Raw genomic sequence first — 18,772 nt, forward strand, 5'->3', positions numbered from 1 at the left:
CTACTGATCAGATGCATGGGGGGCAAGATGGAGCCCATGTTCATTCTGTTGATCACCAAAAGGAATTTCTTAAAAATTCTAATAGCCAAGCGGTGATTAAATATGATCTAGGCGACCTAATTGTTGTTTTTGAGGCTCTTGATCATGAGAATTCAAACCAACAAGTGGTCGTCTATAATGGCCAATCTGTGGCTAATTCTATGCCAACAAAGATACTTGGGGGGCAAGATTACTCCTCCTACGAGCCAAATTGCTTCCAATTCTTCGACGAGAAGTATCTTTGTTCTTTTCCTACAAGCTCTCACAGGAGGGATTTTTACCCTACAAATTTTGATACATCAGAGCTTGGAATGAAGCATAGATGGCCTCCCCCGTGGTCTTCTAGAGGTTAGCCAAACATGGTGATGCTAGCTTCTTTCTTTCTTTGCTTTTAATTTTCTGTTAATTTTTTCGTTTCTAGTTTTCTTTTAATAAAAAAAAAATAAATAATAATAATAATAATAATAACGGAATTTGGTAAAATAGTTGAATTTGGTAAGGGTTTGTGAATCATAAGGGAATAGGTGAAGTCTCTTTTGTTAATATTGGCCTAAACTCCTTATTGGTGCCTAGTTCAGGTCCCTTAAGGTTAAGGGCGGCTTTTATTAACACTTGTTGAACTGTCTTCACACTTATGACCTTTCTCATCTTAGTAAGTATAGCCTATGTGAAATGGTGTCTAGAAAGGGGACAACGTTCATGACAGGTTCTTGAATCCAGAAGTGCGTGCAAATGGGCCTAAACCACTATGTGGGAGTAGCTCATGCCAAAATGGATTCTGCCTCTCTTGTTCGCCCTTCCCCACCTGGCCATTTCAGTAAGGTTGCCCAAAGGATTTGAAAGAAAATTTGTGTCTAGGCGACTATACTTGGGCCGCATGTCTAAACCTTGATTCACATTGTCTTATTGAATTCAACTACTTAAAAAAATAATAATAATAATAATAATAATAATAATAAAATAATAATAATAATAATAATAATAAATTTTAAAAAGTCATAAATACAACTCTTAGGGGGTAATTCTAAGTGTTCCTACACTCGCAAAGCTACTAAGCCGAGTCAGCGGCTCCAGAAACTTTTTCCAGCTTTGCCCTCGCAGGAAAGGCTGAGCTCAAGAGAAATGTAAGAGCCACCACCGTGACCGCCACCTCCATCGGAAGTAGTCTTCATGTTGCCAAAGATGTCCTCACCATGCATGGGAAACAGAGGAAGGGTTTCAATCTCCATGTTCATAGATCCATAATCGCCATAGTTCCCCATCTGCCCGTTAAAAGCAATCATCACACCAGCAGAAGAAGAAGCAGGTGCAGAAGATCCAAAGTTAATATACTGATCCTCATGTTTCCAATTGGTAACTTTGTCATCACCAACAAGCCCTGATCTTTGCATGGGCACATGAACATCCGAAGTGGACCTTTTCTTCTGCTTCTCTCGAGACCTTTGGTTCACAAACCAATAATAGACGTTCTTGAACTCGATCTTGCCGTACCATTTTAGCTGGAGACAGATCCTCTGAACCTGCTCTATAGTTGGGGACCTAACTCCCTTGTTGTAGAAAAGCTCATTGAGGATTCTTATATGATCTGTAGTGGGAGTCCACCTGCTCCGCCTACAAAGCATGTTAGCACTACTCCCGGCTGCTTTGTTACTTCCTCCATCCTCGACTAGTTGCTGGGTTTGTGGTTCCATTGGTGAAGGATTGAGAGAATGCGAGAATTGAAGAATGGTGGTGACAAGTAATTAAGAAAGATTGATGTTAGAAATATTGGAGTTGATGAAATGGTTTTGGGATTGGAGATTGTGGAGGAAGATATAGGCATGCAAATATCCACCCTTGGATGGACGGTCGAAGAGAAGAGTCAAACTGAGTGTCAGTAAAGCGTGATTAAAGTTGCCTTAAATCTCGGAAAAGAATGGATTAATAGCATGTGGGGAAACCGAACGGTTTTCGAGGAGGTAACTGTTCTTTTCACGAGATTATTTTTCATGACTGTTGTTTTTCAACGAGTGATTAGTGCCTTAAATCTCGGAAAAGAAGGAGTTATTGTCGCTAAGAGTTTTGAGTTGGGAGCCAGCAAGTGGATCCAAAAGATACATATGTCCTCAAAAACCTCGCCACGAGGCTCTTTTTGACTCGGAGCATATTTTAAAAGTTCATATTATTTTCAATATACAACTATGGGGGCCTATATTTGGGGCCTTGCGAGACACAATTATTGGCTTCTCACGGATATTTGGATATCAGGATAAGAAAATATTATTGTATTCATAAAGTGGCTTTGCGGCCAAAAGCAATACATTCATTACAAAGCCAAAAGTGGCTAGAATACAAAACAAGAATCTTCGGATTATCTTCTAAATCTTTTCTCAAGTGGAAGCAGCTATGGAATCCAACGCCGGGTTGAGCCGCGCCATTATCTCCTGGAGGGGCAAAGAGTGAAGGAACCAAATATCAGCTTGAGTCTCTGCACCCCCTCTAGCCTTGGTAACCACCATTAGCTGGACGTGAAGTACAGGAACAGCCATTCTGTAGCTTGAACCCATTCCTTCAAAGAGTCCATCCCTTCTCATCCCTCCAAGATTCTATCAAGAAGAGAAAGGGGGAGAAGGAGGTGAGAACCAAAGCCCCTTCCATCTGGAGGGCACAACACAGGCCGGGTCCAGAAGGAAGGAAACAGAGGAGGAAAGACGAACCTCAATTTGGCTTCCCTCCCTTCCCCGATTTGCTCCAAGTGGGGGATCCTAACAAAAAATGATCTTACATGACCGGAGATCCCACACTCGGAGCCCCCTCGCGTTTCTAAACCAATCTGAAGCCTGGCATTGTTGTTACAGACTCCCAGAAGGACGAAACAAGGGTTTGCCTAAGATTACGCCATAAGGCCTAACCCAGGCTTAAGATTACGCCATAAAGCCTAAAATTTAGAGGCTAAAGGTCATTTCATGAGGGGAAGATTTGTGAAGAAGGAGAAAAAGAAGCAAGGATTGAAAGGCCATTTCTCGAATATTTCAGAAAAGTTGTTGTGAGTATTCCCTTCCTGAAATACAACTATTTATAGGGACTTCAGGCAAATCCCCACCCTTGGATGAAGCTCAATTTCAAAACCGATGTCAGTAAATCGAGATTAGTGATTCCAAATCTCGGGAAAAAAGGGACTAGCAGCATGTGAGGAGCGATTTTTTGAGGAGTTAGCTATTATTAGAGGATTAATAGCATGTGGGGAAACCGAACGGTTTCCGAGGAGGTAACTGTTCTTTTTACGAGATTATTTTTCATGACTGTTGTTTTTCAACGAGTGATTAATGCCTTAAATCTCGGAAAAGAAGGGATTATTGACGTGTAAGGAGACCGAACGGTTTTCGAGGGGGCCTACAGAGATTGGCCCGCGAATCTCAATCTCAAGCAAAGTTCCTCCACGCGGAGTTCCACCACAATGGCACCAGCTTCGGCCTGAGTGGCCCATTCTCTGGCACGGGCCAGGTTGCGGCCCATTTCTTCAGAAGCAGCCAAAGGTTCATCGAGTTGGGCTTCTTTTGCAGCAGTTGCATTCTCAACAGAGAGCTAGCAAACAAGGCAGATACTTGCTGCTATTCAAATGGCGAAGCTACCACCAAGGAAGAGAAGGATCCTCATTCGCGATCAAAAGCAGTCTCCTTCGCATGGGGGGCACGCTAAAGTTTTGATTGCCTACAACCTGCCCAAGTTTCGCTAGATCCATGGGGGGCAATAAAGTTGGCAAAGGAAGCGTCAGTTCATGCCAAAGGCAATTCAGTAGTGGCATTCAAGCTTTATGGCCTATTTAGAGGCCTATATGGAAACAGTCAAGCCAATACAAGTGGCTTTGGAACAACGGCTTTGGAGCAACGACATTATAAGAGCAGTGCTGATTCAAGACCTCTTTAGTCAAGACGAGGACCTTTGACTTCGAGGTCTGGGGGGCAATGTTTGGACCCAAAATAAGCATTTTGGCCTGACAAGGCGTGTCTTGGAGAAATTGAGCCAATGTCAGTGGCTCAAGCTATATATTGTCGACAAGTTCGAAATATATATTTAGAGGCTAAATAAAGCCTACTATGGAAGTATGAAAAGTCAACTTTAGCACATTTTCCTACTTCGGCTAGAAAAAACCGAGCTAGACAAGGAAGGAGGGGTGGCAGACTTACCAAATGAAATCGAAATGTGCTGAAACTTTCCAGATCCATTCTAGACAGCCCAAGGATCATTTCTTATGAAGAGTACAAGAGATTTTTTTGAGTGGAAGGCCTTCAAACAATCAGCCCAATTTTCTACAGAAGCAAAACTGGAAAACTGGACCTGTAAGAGGTCCAGCAGCATTTTCGGCCCAACCACATGGAATAAAAATCTGAAATTTTACCAGGGTGATCTACACTCATAGTGGAACATTTTTTATGAAGAAGTCAAAAGCTCATTCTGAAGTCTTGTTGGAGAAATAATTGAAGGAATAAAGGGACAGAAATTGACCTAAAACCAGCTCAATATTCACATGTTCATGTTTCCTACCCACATGAAGAAAGCTAGATGCTTTTCTTCTTTTCCTTGGATATATTTTTCAAGACAATCTCTTTAATAGATCATCATCACTTCCATGTTGTTGCACCTTCATGCCTTGCTTTCATTTCATCATTTCTCTATCTTTTCCATATTTTACAAATCACTTTCATATTCCACTTTCATTATTTTTCTTCCACTCATCATTTCACTCTTCTTTTTCTTCCCTATATAAACACCTTCTCTTCTCATTCTAAATCACACATTCACATTCAACAACAACATCTCTAAGATGATCTAAGTTCTCTCTAGAGCAAACCTCTCTAAGAGCAACTCCTCTCCTTCTCTTTCTCTTACCGGTGATCTCACTCCTAGTCCTAGTCTTCTCAGAAGCCGACTTTCAGTGCCACCAAACCCTCTGTCAACGTGCTTCGGTCCTAGTCTCCTCGGGAGCCGACGGTAGTGCCACGACCACAAGGGTTACAGAACCAGCCAAGCAAGGGTAACGCCCTAGCAACCCAGCCAAGCTAAAGTCACGCTTTAGCAAGATCTCAACATTTCCCGGTGATGTCGCTCTGCTCGATCTACAATATTGAGTATCGATTGTGTTAACAAGAAGAAGCTCAGCAAAAGTCCTCGCCACGAGGCACAAAGAATCCCACGACGAGGTTGGTGCTCTCCTCGTCCACAATTGCTTGAAAGAAGTCAGGTCAAGGGACACCCCCGACGACCGCACCCGAACGGTGCTGGCACGCCCGCGCAGAAAAGAGACTGTTGACCAGCTGCAGCAAAATTGGGGCCGAACACAATGTTTGAACCCAAAATGGTTAAGCTCATCTCCATTAGTGCTTAACCCACCATAATCCTAATAAGTGCTCCATAATCCCTTAAGTGCTCCATAATCCTAATAAGTGCTCCATAATCCCATAAGTGCTCCATAATCCCATTAAGTGCTCCATCATGATTTGTTTAAGGCCAACCACTATGGCCTTGCAGCCTGTATATAGAGGCTACGACGAAGTAACAAAACACACAATTTTCATCAACTAATCTCTACGATTACTCAAGTCTCTCCGGAGAACCCCTCTTTTTCTCTTACTGGTGATCACACTCCAGTCCTAGTCTTCTCAGGAGCCGACTGTCAGTGCCATCAAATCCTTTGTCAAAGTGCTTCGGTCCTAGTCTCCTCGGGAGCCGACTGTAGTACCGCGACCACAACAGTTACAGAATCAGCCAAGAAAGGGTAATGCCCTCGCAAACCAGCCAAGCTAAAGTCACGCTTTAGCAAGTTTTCCCCACTGCCCAATGATTTTCGCTTTGCTCGATCTACGACGTCGAGTATCGATTGTGTGATTTTGAAGAAACTTAGCAAAAGTCCTCACCATGAGGCACAAAGAATCCCGCGACGAGGTTGGTGCTCTCCTCGTCCACAATCGCTCGAAAGAAGTCAGGTCAAGGGACACCCCCCGACGACCGCACCTGAACCGTGCTGGCACGCCCACGCAAGAAAAAAGATTGTTGACCAGCTCAAGAAAAACTGGAGCCAAACAACTTTTCTTAGTTTTCTTTTCATAAATAAAGGCAACGGCTTTGAGCTTCATATACTTGGTAGTTGGTAAAGCCAAACACTTTCATAACTATTGACAGCTAAATATTTAAGCTTTTAACAATAAATAAAAAATAAAATAAAAACGGCTATGGGGTAATGGGGGAATGGAAATTACCAGAAAATGAAACAAAATCAAGAGCGGGAAAGCAATAAGGGCATCGACGCCTCCTCGGAGAAGCGCCGGTAAGTAATTGAGCAAAACAACGACGTAGTAAGTGAGGCCGACTATGCCGACAACGATTAGGACCATTATGTAGCCGAGGGCTTGCAGCGCCGTGCAGAGCTTGAACGCGTTCCACGCCATTCCTGCTGGTATCAAGGTTCTAAAAAACGGCCTAGGCGGCGCCTAGGCGCTAGGCGTCGGCATCCCGTTCCGATTTTGGCCTGGGCGAAGTGGTTAGGCGTTGAGCCTCCAGGCGGCCGCCTAGGCGGAGGGTAGGCGGCCTAGGCGGACTTGTTGGGCGCTGGGCGTTGAATTTTTTTTTTTTTTTTTCTTTTGATTCTGGCCAGGTATCAAAAGGATGAAGAACAGAAGAAGAAGATTCAAAACTCAAAATCATTCAAAGACTACCCTCTGAACTGAAACCCAGTCCACGACTAAACCCTTGATTCAAAATTGACAACCCAACGCCGGCGACTTGATTGACAGTGGTGGTTCCGGCGATGAACCCGATGAGAGAGAAAGCTAGAGACCAAAATTCAAATCTTGAGTCTGAACCCGATGACTGGAGCTTTCCTTGGTGAAGGCAGCGAAGATCTTAGGTGCTTGGTTGTCAATTTTGGCGAGAGAAAGAAGAAGGATGATGAGAGATCGAGGTAGAAGACGAGAAACTGCAGAGAGGAAAATGGGAGAGTTCACGAAGAAGAAAGCAGATTTTTCTAATCACACTTAATTAGAAAATGACAATTATGTCCTTACACTAATTAATATAATTACAATCAATAACACTCTGATAAGAGAGTGGAGATAATTAAAACTAAAAGAAAAAAACACACACTTGTTTATATATATATATATATATATATATATATATATATATATATATATATTATAAAAATAAAATAAAGTAATAATAAAAAACCGCCTAGTCCCCGCCTAGGCCTCTGGGCGCTAGGCCCCGAGCTACCGCCCGACTAGCACCTAGCGTTTTTTAGAACCTTGGCTGGTATTGATCTTCGGCTAATCAGAAACAAATCGAAATTAGAATTTCAAGATTTTTGGGGAATTGGGATTCCGTTTCCACATCGGGATTGGACGGATTGCGTTGACGAAATTGTGATTGTGATTTGACCAAAAACGAAATGCAGAGGTTGGGAGAGACTGATTCCTTGAGGCTGGGGGAGAAGACTACACATACACTTGTTTATTGTTTATTCACCGTCTTTTTCTTCTTTTCGTCTTCTTTTTTCTCGATGAAACTCTTATTCGCACTATTTCTTTATAAAAAAATTTTAAAAAAAATTGTCAGATTATCCTTAAATAAGAATGCTTAAAATAACAAGGCACTACCAAATTGACCTCCTCCTCCTTTTCTCGATGTTCCCGTCTTCCCTGTTGTCATTATATGACGGAATTGAAGGTAAAGATTGTTGTTGTTTTTGTGTAATTGTCTAATGTGCATTTAGGTTATCCAATGAATCGGATTTTCATATGGTCAATTTGAGGTTATGAGTACAAAATAGTTTTAGCAGTCAATATATGCTAATTCCATTTCATATATGACATGCTAATTTGCTAGACTGACGAAATAAATACAAATAATGTGTGCATGGATCGGTCAGGTATTAATATATTAATATATAAATGAAATTGAAATTGAAATTGATTATGAAATTACTAAGTAGACGATGACAGATATTAATATATAAATGAAAATGAGTTTGAGAGAATGATTTGCTTGGTAACCGCGCGGGTAGAGCTGGTGTTGATACTCGAAAAATCATACAACAAATTAACACGTCGCTACAACCAAAACAAGCATGAACACACGATTTAAGTGAAGTTCTATAATTTTATAGGATTTTACATTCATCTTTCAATTCAAACCCGCCAAGCAAACATACCCTAGATGTGGACCCAAGCCACATCCACGCATTTTTGGGGCTTGCAGAAGTGGGTGTGGTGTGGAAGGTTATGGAAACACATAATACTCGCCTATTGATTTAGTGTCATTGGTGATCTTAGTCTTGGGCCCAAGATCTAAGCCTAATGACTTAAATCAATAGCGAAATGGTGAATATGAGATTTGGGCCAACATTTCCCTCAAAACTCAAAACCCAAAAGAAAAGAAAGCCCAAACCTTCTATTATTGCCTAAAACTCCAAAGAAAGTTGAGCTCAACACCTTCTTCCACTTCGTTCTAGCCTTGTTTTCTCCCTCACAGCAATTGGATACACAGATCAAACCAAAGTCCCTGAGAAATAGTGATTCCTTCTGTTAGTTGGCGAGGGAGAAGCTTTCTGACCAGTAAAGGGATATCCTCTTGTTCTTTAAACAATGAGCTCACAATTCTCAAGCTTTTTCTTCAACCTCATTCCAGGTTTTGTGTCACTGCAGTTGCCTCTGTTGCAATCGCGCGTTGTCGACTGCTACAGTGACTTTCACTTTCTCCCAAAACTTCAACTATCAAGTAAGCGTTTCTTTTCCAGATTTTAGGGCAGAAATCTTGTATGAGTTGAAGGAGGAGTGTTTTATCTAGGAAAATCAACTGCTCTGAGTCACAACAATACTCTCCAATCAAGCCTATAAAAAGGTACACTTTGAACTAGAAAGGGGCATGGAGCTAAACCCAGAAAACATAGGAACACTACTGCAATCAAGCCTTCAAGCATAAACCCAGTTCTCAACCATTTTTCCAAACTCTCCTTCAAACCAATTTTTCAGAAACCCAAATCTAAAAAACCCCCCAAATTCTCTCACCGCAATGTGTTTCTAGCTCCCACGTGTCAAGTCTTACTCGTTTTTCACATAATCAGAATGACATATAAGTCCTCCTATTAATCAAATTATTGGGTTGATTTTGGTCTAGTCGTTGTTTAATCAAAAAAGACCCTCGCATCTGGTCTTATCAATCCAATAATTGATAAATTTCAGTAAAAAATTGGACCAACCGCTCTGGTTCAGTTGGATTCCTAGGTTTATCTATTCCTATTAGATTTCACCATTGGATTATCGCGTAGGGTATCCTTCACTCATGAAAATGGCTTCTGTTATCAACAGCTCTGCCAAGTTATTGATCAATCCCCGTCAAGTTTAGACTGTTTAGTCCATGAGCACATACAAGTTCACCAGCTAGCTAGTTTGCTACGGGTGGTCCTAGTGAACCATTAAATCAAGTAATCAACAACGGACCTTGACCTTTCCAAATTGGGCCTCGCTCAAAACATGCAAGGCAACAACATGATCTTGAGTCCAGACGGCGGGGAAGTATAATGAAGTTCAAGTTTCTTTATTTTTATTCTTTCATCAACTGAAGAATTTTAAATGAAAGTCTCTCGGACAGCCTAAATTAAATGAATACAGATCAAAAGTAGGGTATCGGAAGGCTTTGAGACCCAACTTGGCGACTGTCTGGATGAAAGTTCTGCATGAAGTACATCAATTAATATAATATATATACATCCCGGTATATTGATCTACCATACACTAATTAACTCTTTAACCAAATACAATTGAATTTGATCCACAAATGTATAGAATTAATCTATCTGAATCAAAAATATCAAACTAAACTAACCTACTTAATGTATCGATGTAATGGGTATATTGATACAATCCCTAACCCTTTAACCAATTGCAATTGAATTCGATTACTGGTTAATTAGTCATCGTGGCTTGGGAGAGTGGGGGGAGACTGGCGCGTGATCGGAATAGATGACAGTGGTCAGCGGCAAAGTTAAAGAAACAAAGGTGTACCACGTGGCGATGGCGACGACTTCTCAGCCGCGAAGCTGTCGTCGGTGACATTAATTAACTTCACATGCACGGACTTCAACCGGTTGTTAGGCAGAAGCATCCATTGGAGTTAGCTCTAACTCCTGAGCCACAATAAATGGTGGTAGATGATGATCGATCTCATCACTTATGAGCCTGCAATAAATGGCGCCAACCACCATAACGCACCCTCTTTAATGCCTGACTCTGACTGACGGACTCTCCTCTCTCGTCTTGTCTAGTAACATTTCTCCATGCCGCTGAAATCTGATCTTGACCTATATCCAAAAAAAAAAAAATCTGATCTTGACCTTGCAGGATGAGGAGGTTTGTTACGTCTAACTAGCTTTCTGTTATTTATGGATAAGTAATCTGAGTTATGTAATTCAAGTAAGGTTTTTACACATCAGTGATGAGCAAATTTGATAGTGGAATTACTACTTATTTATGTACGTAGTTACTAGTGAATTTCACTTGTAGCTGGATTTAAGTTTTGTTCTTTTGTTTTTCGAGTGAGATGGAAGACAAAATTTGCTTGTCTAATTATAGTTTACTAATTCGAGAAATTTATCGAATATCTGTAGTCTATCACTAATTGATCAATATATTCAAGATATCATGTTGTGTCAAGTAAGATGTCAAAACTTGTACAATTTTCGTTGTTTAATTCTTTTAACAGCTTATCTTTACGCTTTCACCCCATTGGTAGTAGATCTAGTTGGTTATTTTGCCAAGTGAGACAATGCTTGTTCCATTGTTTTTGTTCAATTTTTTAATTTAAAGCAATTTGTCAGACACTTTATCTTTACTTTTTCATATTCATTGACAGATCGACATATTGTTGTTTTGCCAAACCACACGACAAGGTTTATCGAGTTGTCATTGTTTTGATATACTTTTAAGGTAATTCATCGAAAATCAATCTTTACCATTTCTTTTACAGAAACATTAAATGATCGATGAGCTATGAATTAGTAAGACACTTCAAGACGTAGAAGAAATGTCTATAGGAAGCAATCGCTTTCTCTCATTGCCTGCATCTATTTCGAAAGGAAACAAGGAAACTTTCATAAGAGACTAGCTAGATTACCTCTTTATTTGTACCAAAACTGATGAACGAAATTCCATCTAAAATTCATGATGCAATTACTCTAGTTAATATAGCATCTGGTATACATTCGATGCAAATAGTGAATTAATGCATTTAGTATTGCAGGCTTTAGATTTGTAAGCTATACCATATGCAAGCTACTATAATCTAGTAAGGGAATTGGTGTCTTTCCCTAAATTTGTTGCAGAAATGAACGCACTTAATAGCGCTGAAGCATTCAAATGGGCAAGCCCTGCAGTTTTTGGTACGACTGGTAAGAGATTTCAGCATATCTGCTTATTCCATCTACACTCCTAAATTTAATATGTGGACCAACCAAATTTATGGCATAGCTAGAGTTAGCAATGGTACAATGTGAACTAGCATTGAAGTAACAGTAACGAGGACTTGTAATCTTATTACAATGTTAATATAGGATGATAGGATGTTCGGTTATTGATAACTATCCGCGGCCCCCACCAAATTCATCTCTTACATCAAGGTCGGATTAAAACCATTGATATGCTCGTATTAGTTAAAGTAAAAAAGAGTTTATTCGTCCAAGTAGAGATTATCAACTTGCTTCTGGTGTAGGATAATTCGGTTTCAAGTTCAAACCCACTCGACGGGGATTCTATGCCACAGTGAAATCTCGGTAATTCACTTAGCATTGTTCAAATAAACTACAAACATCGGGGCAAACGGTCGATTATAAAGTTCCTGGCCGGGGGGTCCTGCCTTCCCCTTCCCAAATACTCTTTGCCAAAAAAAAAAAAAAAAAAAATAAACTACAAACAAAATACCTACAGAAAAGACAAACCCAAAGTGATTGACTAAGTAATTAATCCATTTCTTAATTTTCAATTCTTCCTTATCTTAATCTTCAATTCTTAAAACGAACACAGTTTTTAGGCTCGATCTGGGAAACTAATACTAGCTGTAGCTCACCAGTGCACCTGATTTATCATTTTATCTTATCCTGATATGCATGCAACTAGCTTCCTAACTTCGTCTTGTTCACGGCGCGCGCGTGTAGCCCAGTTGCCTCCATAAATGGTGATCGGTTACATAACACTGTATGATTACTACACGACGAAAAGTCCAACCTAAGAAAGTGAAAGAATACAAAAAGAGAGTATGGATCCAAACCCAGCGCTCCCAAAGCATCAACTCAAATTCAGGATAAACAAAACCACAGACCCGGCCAGTCACCCAGTCACGTATATAGATATTATGTGCCACTCTCACAGAAAAGACTGAAACAAAACCCAAAACAAAAATGGCTCCCTCGTCTTCTTCCCCTTCCTCCAAATCCCCACCTCCCCCAACAACAACCCACTTCACTCCTGTAAGTATACATCTTGTTTTTGTTCGAGAATTGTGAATTTCATGACAGCTAGCTTGTTTAGTCGGAAACTGATTATTGCTTATTTCATTTTTGGTTGCAGATTCAAGAAGAAGATGGAAATGAGAGTACTAGTACTACCACCCCTAACAAAGCTACTCCCAAGCACCACAACTCTACACCTCTCCACTATTCTCACAAGCACGGCAAGCGACACTGTAAGAAGCGCTCGGAGATATCCACCGGTTCGTCGTCGGCCACTCGCGAGGAAGAAGACGACGACGACATGTCGGTGAACTGCAACAAGTGTCGTCCAAACGCTCGAGAAAAGATCTCGGTGGTGCCCTTGGACAACAACAACGGGTTCAATCGCAAGAACGGCTCGTCGTCGTCCGTGTTCATGGCCAGCCCAAACGGCATTCTGAAGTCGATTCTCTCGTCGTTCACCCGGAAGAGCCCGAAATTACCGATGGACCCTTACGCGGCCGCGAGGGAGGAGAAGTGGAAGGTCGCGGTGGCGGAGCTCTCGCAGAAGCTGATTCAGACGACGAGGAAAAAAGACGAGGCGCTTCTAGAAGCTTCGAGGCTGAAATACTCGATGGCGGAGCTGGAGAAGAAGCTGAACAAGCTCGAAGTCTACTGCCATGGATTGAAGTCCGGGCTTGAAGAATGCAGCAGCGGCAATTCGCCGTACCAGTTGGGATCAAAGCCTCAAAATAAACGACACGGCTTCACCGGGCTCAACGACAACAACAAAGCCGTCGTGGAGCATTTCTTGGTCGCCGTCTCCGAAGCCCGGACCTCGGTCCGGCTCTTAAGCCGGTCGCTGACGATGCAGCTCAGGCACATGGCGGGAAGCAAAGTATACGACAAGATCACAGCTCTTCTTCAGCCGTACGACATCAAGGTCTCGTTGTCCAAGAACCCAAGAAGCTTGCTTTTCTACTTGGAAGCTCTGCTGAACAAGACTTTCTTCGACGAGTTCGAATCGCCCGGGTTCTGCAAAAACTCGGCCAACCACATCCTGAACCCGGTCGAGCGGTGCGAGGCGAGCTACGCGTCGTTTGAGCTGCTCCGGGGGCTGACGTGGGACGAGGTTTTGATCAAGGGGACCAGGCATTTCAGCGAAGAGTTCAGCAGGTTTTGCGATAGGAAAATGAGTGAGATAGTGGCGATGTTGGGCTGGAATCGGGCCTGGCCCGAACCGCTTTTGCAGGCCTTCTTTGGGGCCTCCAAGAGTGTGTGGCTGGTGCATCTTCTGGCCACGTCGGTCCACCCGAGCTTGCCGGTTTTCCGGGTCGAGAGTGGGGTCGGGTTTGACCCGGTTTATATGGAGGATATGGGCGGAGACAAGGCGAGGAAGTTGGTACCTTCTGTGGTTCGGATCATGGTGGCGCCGGGGTTTTATGTTTATGGGAGTGTGGTCAAGTGCAAGGTGCTTTGCAGGTACAATAGCAATAGTAAGGGTTTGACCCATTCGTCACCTTAAATTTGGGACCTTTTTTTACTAGCTCTGTCATACTTAATTTGTTGCTATTTTGATCTGGTTATGTGGTAATATGATGTTATTATGTACGTGTCATTTAGTGTAATGGTAATTTGGAGATCAAAAGAAGTGACATTTTCTTTCTTTGTTCTGATATTTTGTTTTCTCAATAATTACGATGAAATTGTTGCATATGCGATTTCCTTCTCAGAATATGAACATAAATGTGCTCATATAACAGTAAATTCCACACACATTAGAGAAATGCCGCGTATAATGATACAATAGCTTTGACATCTATCATATATATTTTAGAAGTCCCCATTGTTGTTGGTGTAAATCTTGGTGATGATATGTTGTGATCAAGGGGACCAGTTTAGATCCTAGAGATTTGCAGTTTATACATAAACGTCCTAAGATTAAGCAATGTATAATCAAGACAAGCAAATATTTAGCAATGTATAATCAATACAGAAAGAGAAATCAAGGTAAATCAGTTTCATTGCTTATCAGGGATCGATTCAAATAATATTTTTTTTGTTGATTTTGTTTTATTCTTTGTTGTGTGTACCCTAATCTTAATCATTTTTTCTCTTGTCGGTACCCTGGGGGAAAGAGAATGGTGGTGAATCTAACTATATAAGAACCAGAAACGAAACTGTCTTGATCATGTGTAGATGTAATACAAGTCCTCAAAATAGCTAAACCAATAGATGATGAACAGACCCGTGTGGACTAGAACTGGATGCTTCTCTTGTGAATGGATTTTGGAGCTTATGGATTTGAATAATATTATAAAGAGTATCAATTTTGTTGTCAAGTAACAAAAACTTTTTTCAATATCACAAGCACACTGAATCATCGAAAAAAATATCACAAGCACAGTGCCCTATGTTCTTGGGCTGAAAGTAACCACTCATATGTGAAATGGTGGTACTGTGGCCTTAAGATCTGTAAGCAAAGATATGTAATCTAAGTCATTATGTATACAACTCACTCTTTGGGATCAACCTCAGGCAAGCCCCTGCAACGTTAACTTGAATTTGGATTTCATGGAGTGTCCTATAGCTAGTACAGTCAAACATTCACGGTGAACAATGTCATTATTTTTTGAGACCTGAGAGAGATGTTTGCTTCCGTTCTTGTTCTTTTAATTTCCTATTTGGAAAAACAGAAAAATTGTATCGGGGCTTGAAGTTTTGGTTGTGGAAAAGGTTGAACTTGGGTTGCTTTTAGTCGTTCAGTGACACGTGACTCCGGATCAAAGCACTCTAACCCTTTTTTTTTTTAACTTGTTAGGTCCTTAGCACATGTCAACGGACTTGCGGACCACGGCTGAAATTCAAGAGTTTTGGTTACGGTGTTGTTTTATCGTTTGAATGATGATGTCATTTTCACGAAATGTAGATGGGTGAATATGAGGACAGTAATTTTCCGAGTCGAGGATGTGAATGATAAGGGTTTAGGGTTTAGGATGTGAATGATAAGCCTCCACTTACTTCACATCCTCGACTCTCTCCATTGTCATTCTTAAGCTAAGAACAGTTAAAATCAAATAGCCCAATCAAATATTGATGACGGTAGAAAGAGTGCTGAGGAGGACCACCAGTGAGGAACTAAAATGGGGACTCTGTGGTGAGGTTTGGTGCCAAGATTGTCAAGTTGTCGAGGCTGCACGCCTGCACTGTTGTCTTTTGTATGTTGCGTACGAATGGTCTGCAACAATGGCTGCACTGTTGTAGTGGAGGTTGGGGTGGACCTAATATGCTACTGTTGCTATTTGTCCTGGAGGAAGAGGCATGAAGCTTAATTTCAGCAAGGCATGTGCAAACTATACAGTGGTAGGAACTGGGATTGCTAAACTTAATACAGAATTTACCAAAAAAAAAATTAATACAGGGAAAAACGGTGTATTTCCTAGAATCGGTAGCGATTAGTGTAAGCGGGTTGTGTTGATGTCAGGTTGGGACTTTGAGGATTACAGAGCCTCCTATTTGAAACTCCCAAAGAATAGAGTATGCATAAACTGTTCTATCGACAGATCAGTATCAGCAAGGAATCTTACCCAGTCATAAGTCATGAGGCTTTAACAAATAGAGATCAAAGCACAAGAAAAAGAAGGAAAACTAAAAAACAATGTAGCAATTAGCAAGATTATATAGGAACGTACCATTCAATCACAAAATAGGTACGGATTCAGTCTCATTCTACAATGCATTAGCTACAACTTGGAATATAGAAATTAGTTGAACCCTTAAAACTCTTGTAAATTACGAGTTGCATAAAACTCATAAAGATCTAATCGCCATTTGTGATTTGTGGATGATGTCGGAATTCCGTTTTGTTTACTCATCAGAGAGTACCAAATGGAATTTGTTAATGTCTAAGATTCAGCGGTAGCTGAACCTTGGTCAACGCTAGTTTGAAGGGTGAACCGCTACTTGTGATGTTCTTGTTGCTTCCGCTATCTGTCGAATGAAATACAAAGGGCGTCAGAGGGAGACCGCGGTTAGCAGTCTTCTCTTCTCCGCCTAAGTTAGTCAATGTATTTATGTTGACAGAATAACGTTAGGTAAGTAGTAAATGCGTAATTAATGAGGAGAGATGAGTGAACCTTTTATAGGTGGGGATAAGCTGATCTCTTCATTGTTTTCGATGTGGGATTGATATGCTTCAGTCCCCAGTTTCTGATGTTTCAGCGAGGTGATCTTGGCGCGGCGCGTAAGCGGTGATCTCAGGATGAGCCGGAGCTCAGGTGATAGCTTGCTTGGCTGTGTTTTCGTAGGTCACACCTTCGATAGTTGTTGGTACCGCTGGCGACACTATGAGCGTGGCTCATTGTAGCTAGTTATGCTTAGGCAAATGCTCATGTAAGTACAAGTCCCCCAAGTCCCCAGTCAAGGAGGGCAATCTTGGTTGGGGAGTTGCCTAGCGGTTTGAAGCGTTACTTATGCTAGTCTTGCAAAAGCATAATTAGCGTCAGTGCGTTGTCACCCATGGACTTGTTATAACAAACGCTTTATACCCTATAAGAAAGAAAAAGTTGTGACAAATGTCGGAACTGGACAAGTATGTATGAAGTTTAAAGTGTACGAGGGTGCAAGTGCAATAGCTAAAGATAACAGATTGTTGGGTACATTTAAGCTCAAAGGCCTCCGTCTTGCTCCAAGGGAAACATCTCAGGTAACCTTTTGCTTTGAGATTGATGCCAACGGGATTATGGTTGTCTCTGTCGAGGAAAAATCAACGCGGAATAGGAGCCAGATTACACTCACCAATAACCACAAAGGCAGGCTATCACAGGAAGACATTGAGAAGATGGTAAAGGAGGCATAGAAGTACAAGTTAGAGGATCGGGAGAATAAGAAGAAAATGGAGGCTAAGCTTGTATTGAAAGATCATGCATCCAACATGATAGACACAGTTTCTAAGATCCCAAATTTGAACGAAGCAGACAAGACAAAAATTGTAGATGCAGTTGAAACAGTCATGCGATGGCTTGATGAGAATGAGAACAAACTTGTTGAATGTGAAAATTATGAGAATGAGATGAGAAAACTTGAAAACCTCTGCAATTCCTTGTGGCCTAAGATGAACTAGGGTGCTGGCCGTACTAGAATTCGCTAAGAAAGGAGCTATTTATTTTTTGCAAGAGTAGATCTCAATCATTACTTATCTATTTAGTCTTGATTAGTATGTAGCTCGAATGCCTAACTGTAGAGTTTGGTTTTGATTTTTATATTCGATCTGAGTGATATGAATGAATTTGGTCTCGAAATATTTTCGAATCAAAACATATGTATTTGTATGAGATGGAATTATAAGAAGGTCAGTGACTCAAATTGATTATCTGTTCAGCAAATACCTAGTCCATAGACGTTAAATAAGGGTTCTTGACCCAAAACACTAAAATTGGCAAAAATTATCCCACTTACCCCAGCAACAGTTTTTTATTCCCACTAACCCAATTATAAATGAAATGACAGCTTTGCCCTTAGCATAATTTAGAAAGCACAACCGAGTCCTTCCATCTGCATATGCGATCTTCTCTCTCTCTCTCTCTCTCTCTCGGCCAGCGCACAGCCTTCAGCGTCTCTGGTCTAGATGGCCGGCGGCGAGACGATGACGTCAACAGAGAGTTCGTGCAGCCGTGAAGGTGCAGCCGGTGATCGACGTGAAGACCAGAAGCCACCGCCTGAACCCGAAATCGAAACCATTTTTGATTACTTTCTCGGGACTCTGACCGGAATCTCTCTAGATTGCGATCTCGATCTGAGCCAGAGACGGAGCTTCAGCAGTCACTGCGGCGGCGATATGATAGCCGATCATGTCGTCGAAGTCTCTTCCTTACTCCAACAAAGATATCCACAGCTTGAGATCGAAGCTTTCTTCGCAGCTAGAGTCGTACGCGGCGGAGGAGAAGATGAGGGCGGAGGTTGTGGCGGAGGAGAAGATGAGGCCGGAGGCTGTCCAACTCTTAACATGGGTGCCCAGAGCATTTTCTAGGTGTCCAAATCAAATTTTTTTTTTAAGTAATGGGACAGAAAGAAAGGGAAAAAAAAGTTTTAAATGTCTATTGCGGGTAATAGACGCTTTTTTTTCTTTAATCAAAATTCTATTGGGGCAATAGACGACTATTGCCCCCCCAATAGACGTCTGTTGAATTGATGTAATTTTTTTTATTCTTTAATCAAAGTTTTATTTGTCTAAATTTTAAGAGATTAGTTCATATTCTAACAACTGAAAGTTCTATTGGG

The 18,772-nt window shown here is 41.4% G+C and overlaps 1 protein-coding gene across 1 annotated transcript; it reads left to right on the forward strand.

The window, feature by feature from the left end:
• The first annotated feature begins 12,300 nt into the window (after positions 1–12,300).
• On the forward strand, positions 12,301–14,171 carry LOC133706745 (IRK-interacting protein). The gene is made up of 2 exons (XM_062132284.1): positions 12,301–12,532; positions 12,633–14,171. The coding sequence occupies exons 1-2, from the start codon at positions 12,464–12,466 to the stop codon at positions 14,016–14,018; spliced, it is 1,455 nt and encodes a 484-aa protein (XP_061988268.1). The 5' UTR covers positions 12,301–12,463; the 3' UTR covers positions 14,019–14,171.
• Positions 14,172–18,772: the final 4,601 nt, after the last annotated feature.

This window comes from Rosa rugosa, chromosome 4 (genome assembly GCF_958449725.1).
Source record: "Rosa rugosa chromosome 4, drRosRugo1.1, whole genome shotgun sequence".
Taxonomy (NCBI): Eukaryota; Viridiplantae; Streptophyta; class Magnoliopsida; order Rosales; family Rosaceae; genus Rosa; species Rosa rugosa.

What these genes read in the sequence shown, in the direction of transcription:
- LOC133706745 (XM_062132284.1), top strand. Translation starts at nt 12,464, where the DNA reads ATGGCTCCCTCGTCTTCTTCCCCTTCCTCCAAATCCCCACCTCCCCCA. An exon ending in CAACAACCCACTTCACTCCT is followed by an intron (nt 12,533 to 12,632) that starts GTAAGTATACAT and finishes TTTTGGTTGCAG; the next exon opens with ATTCAAGAAGAAGATGGAAA.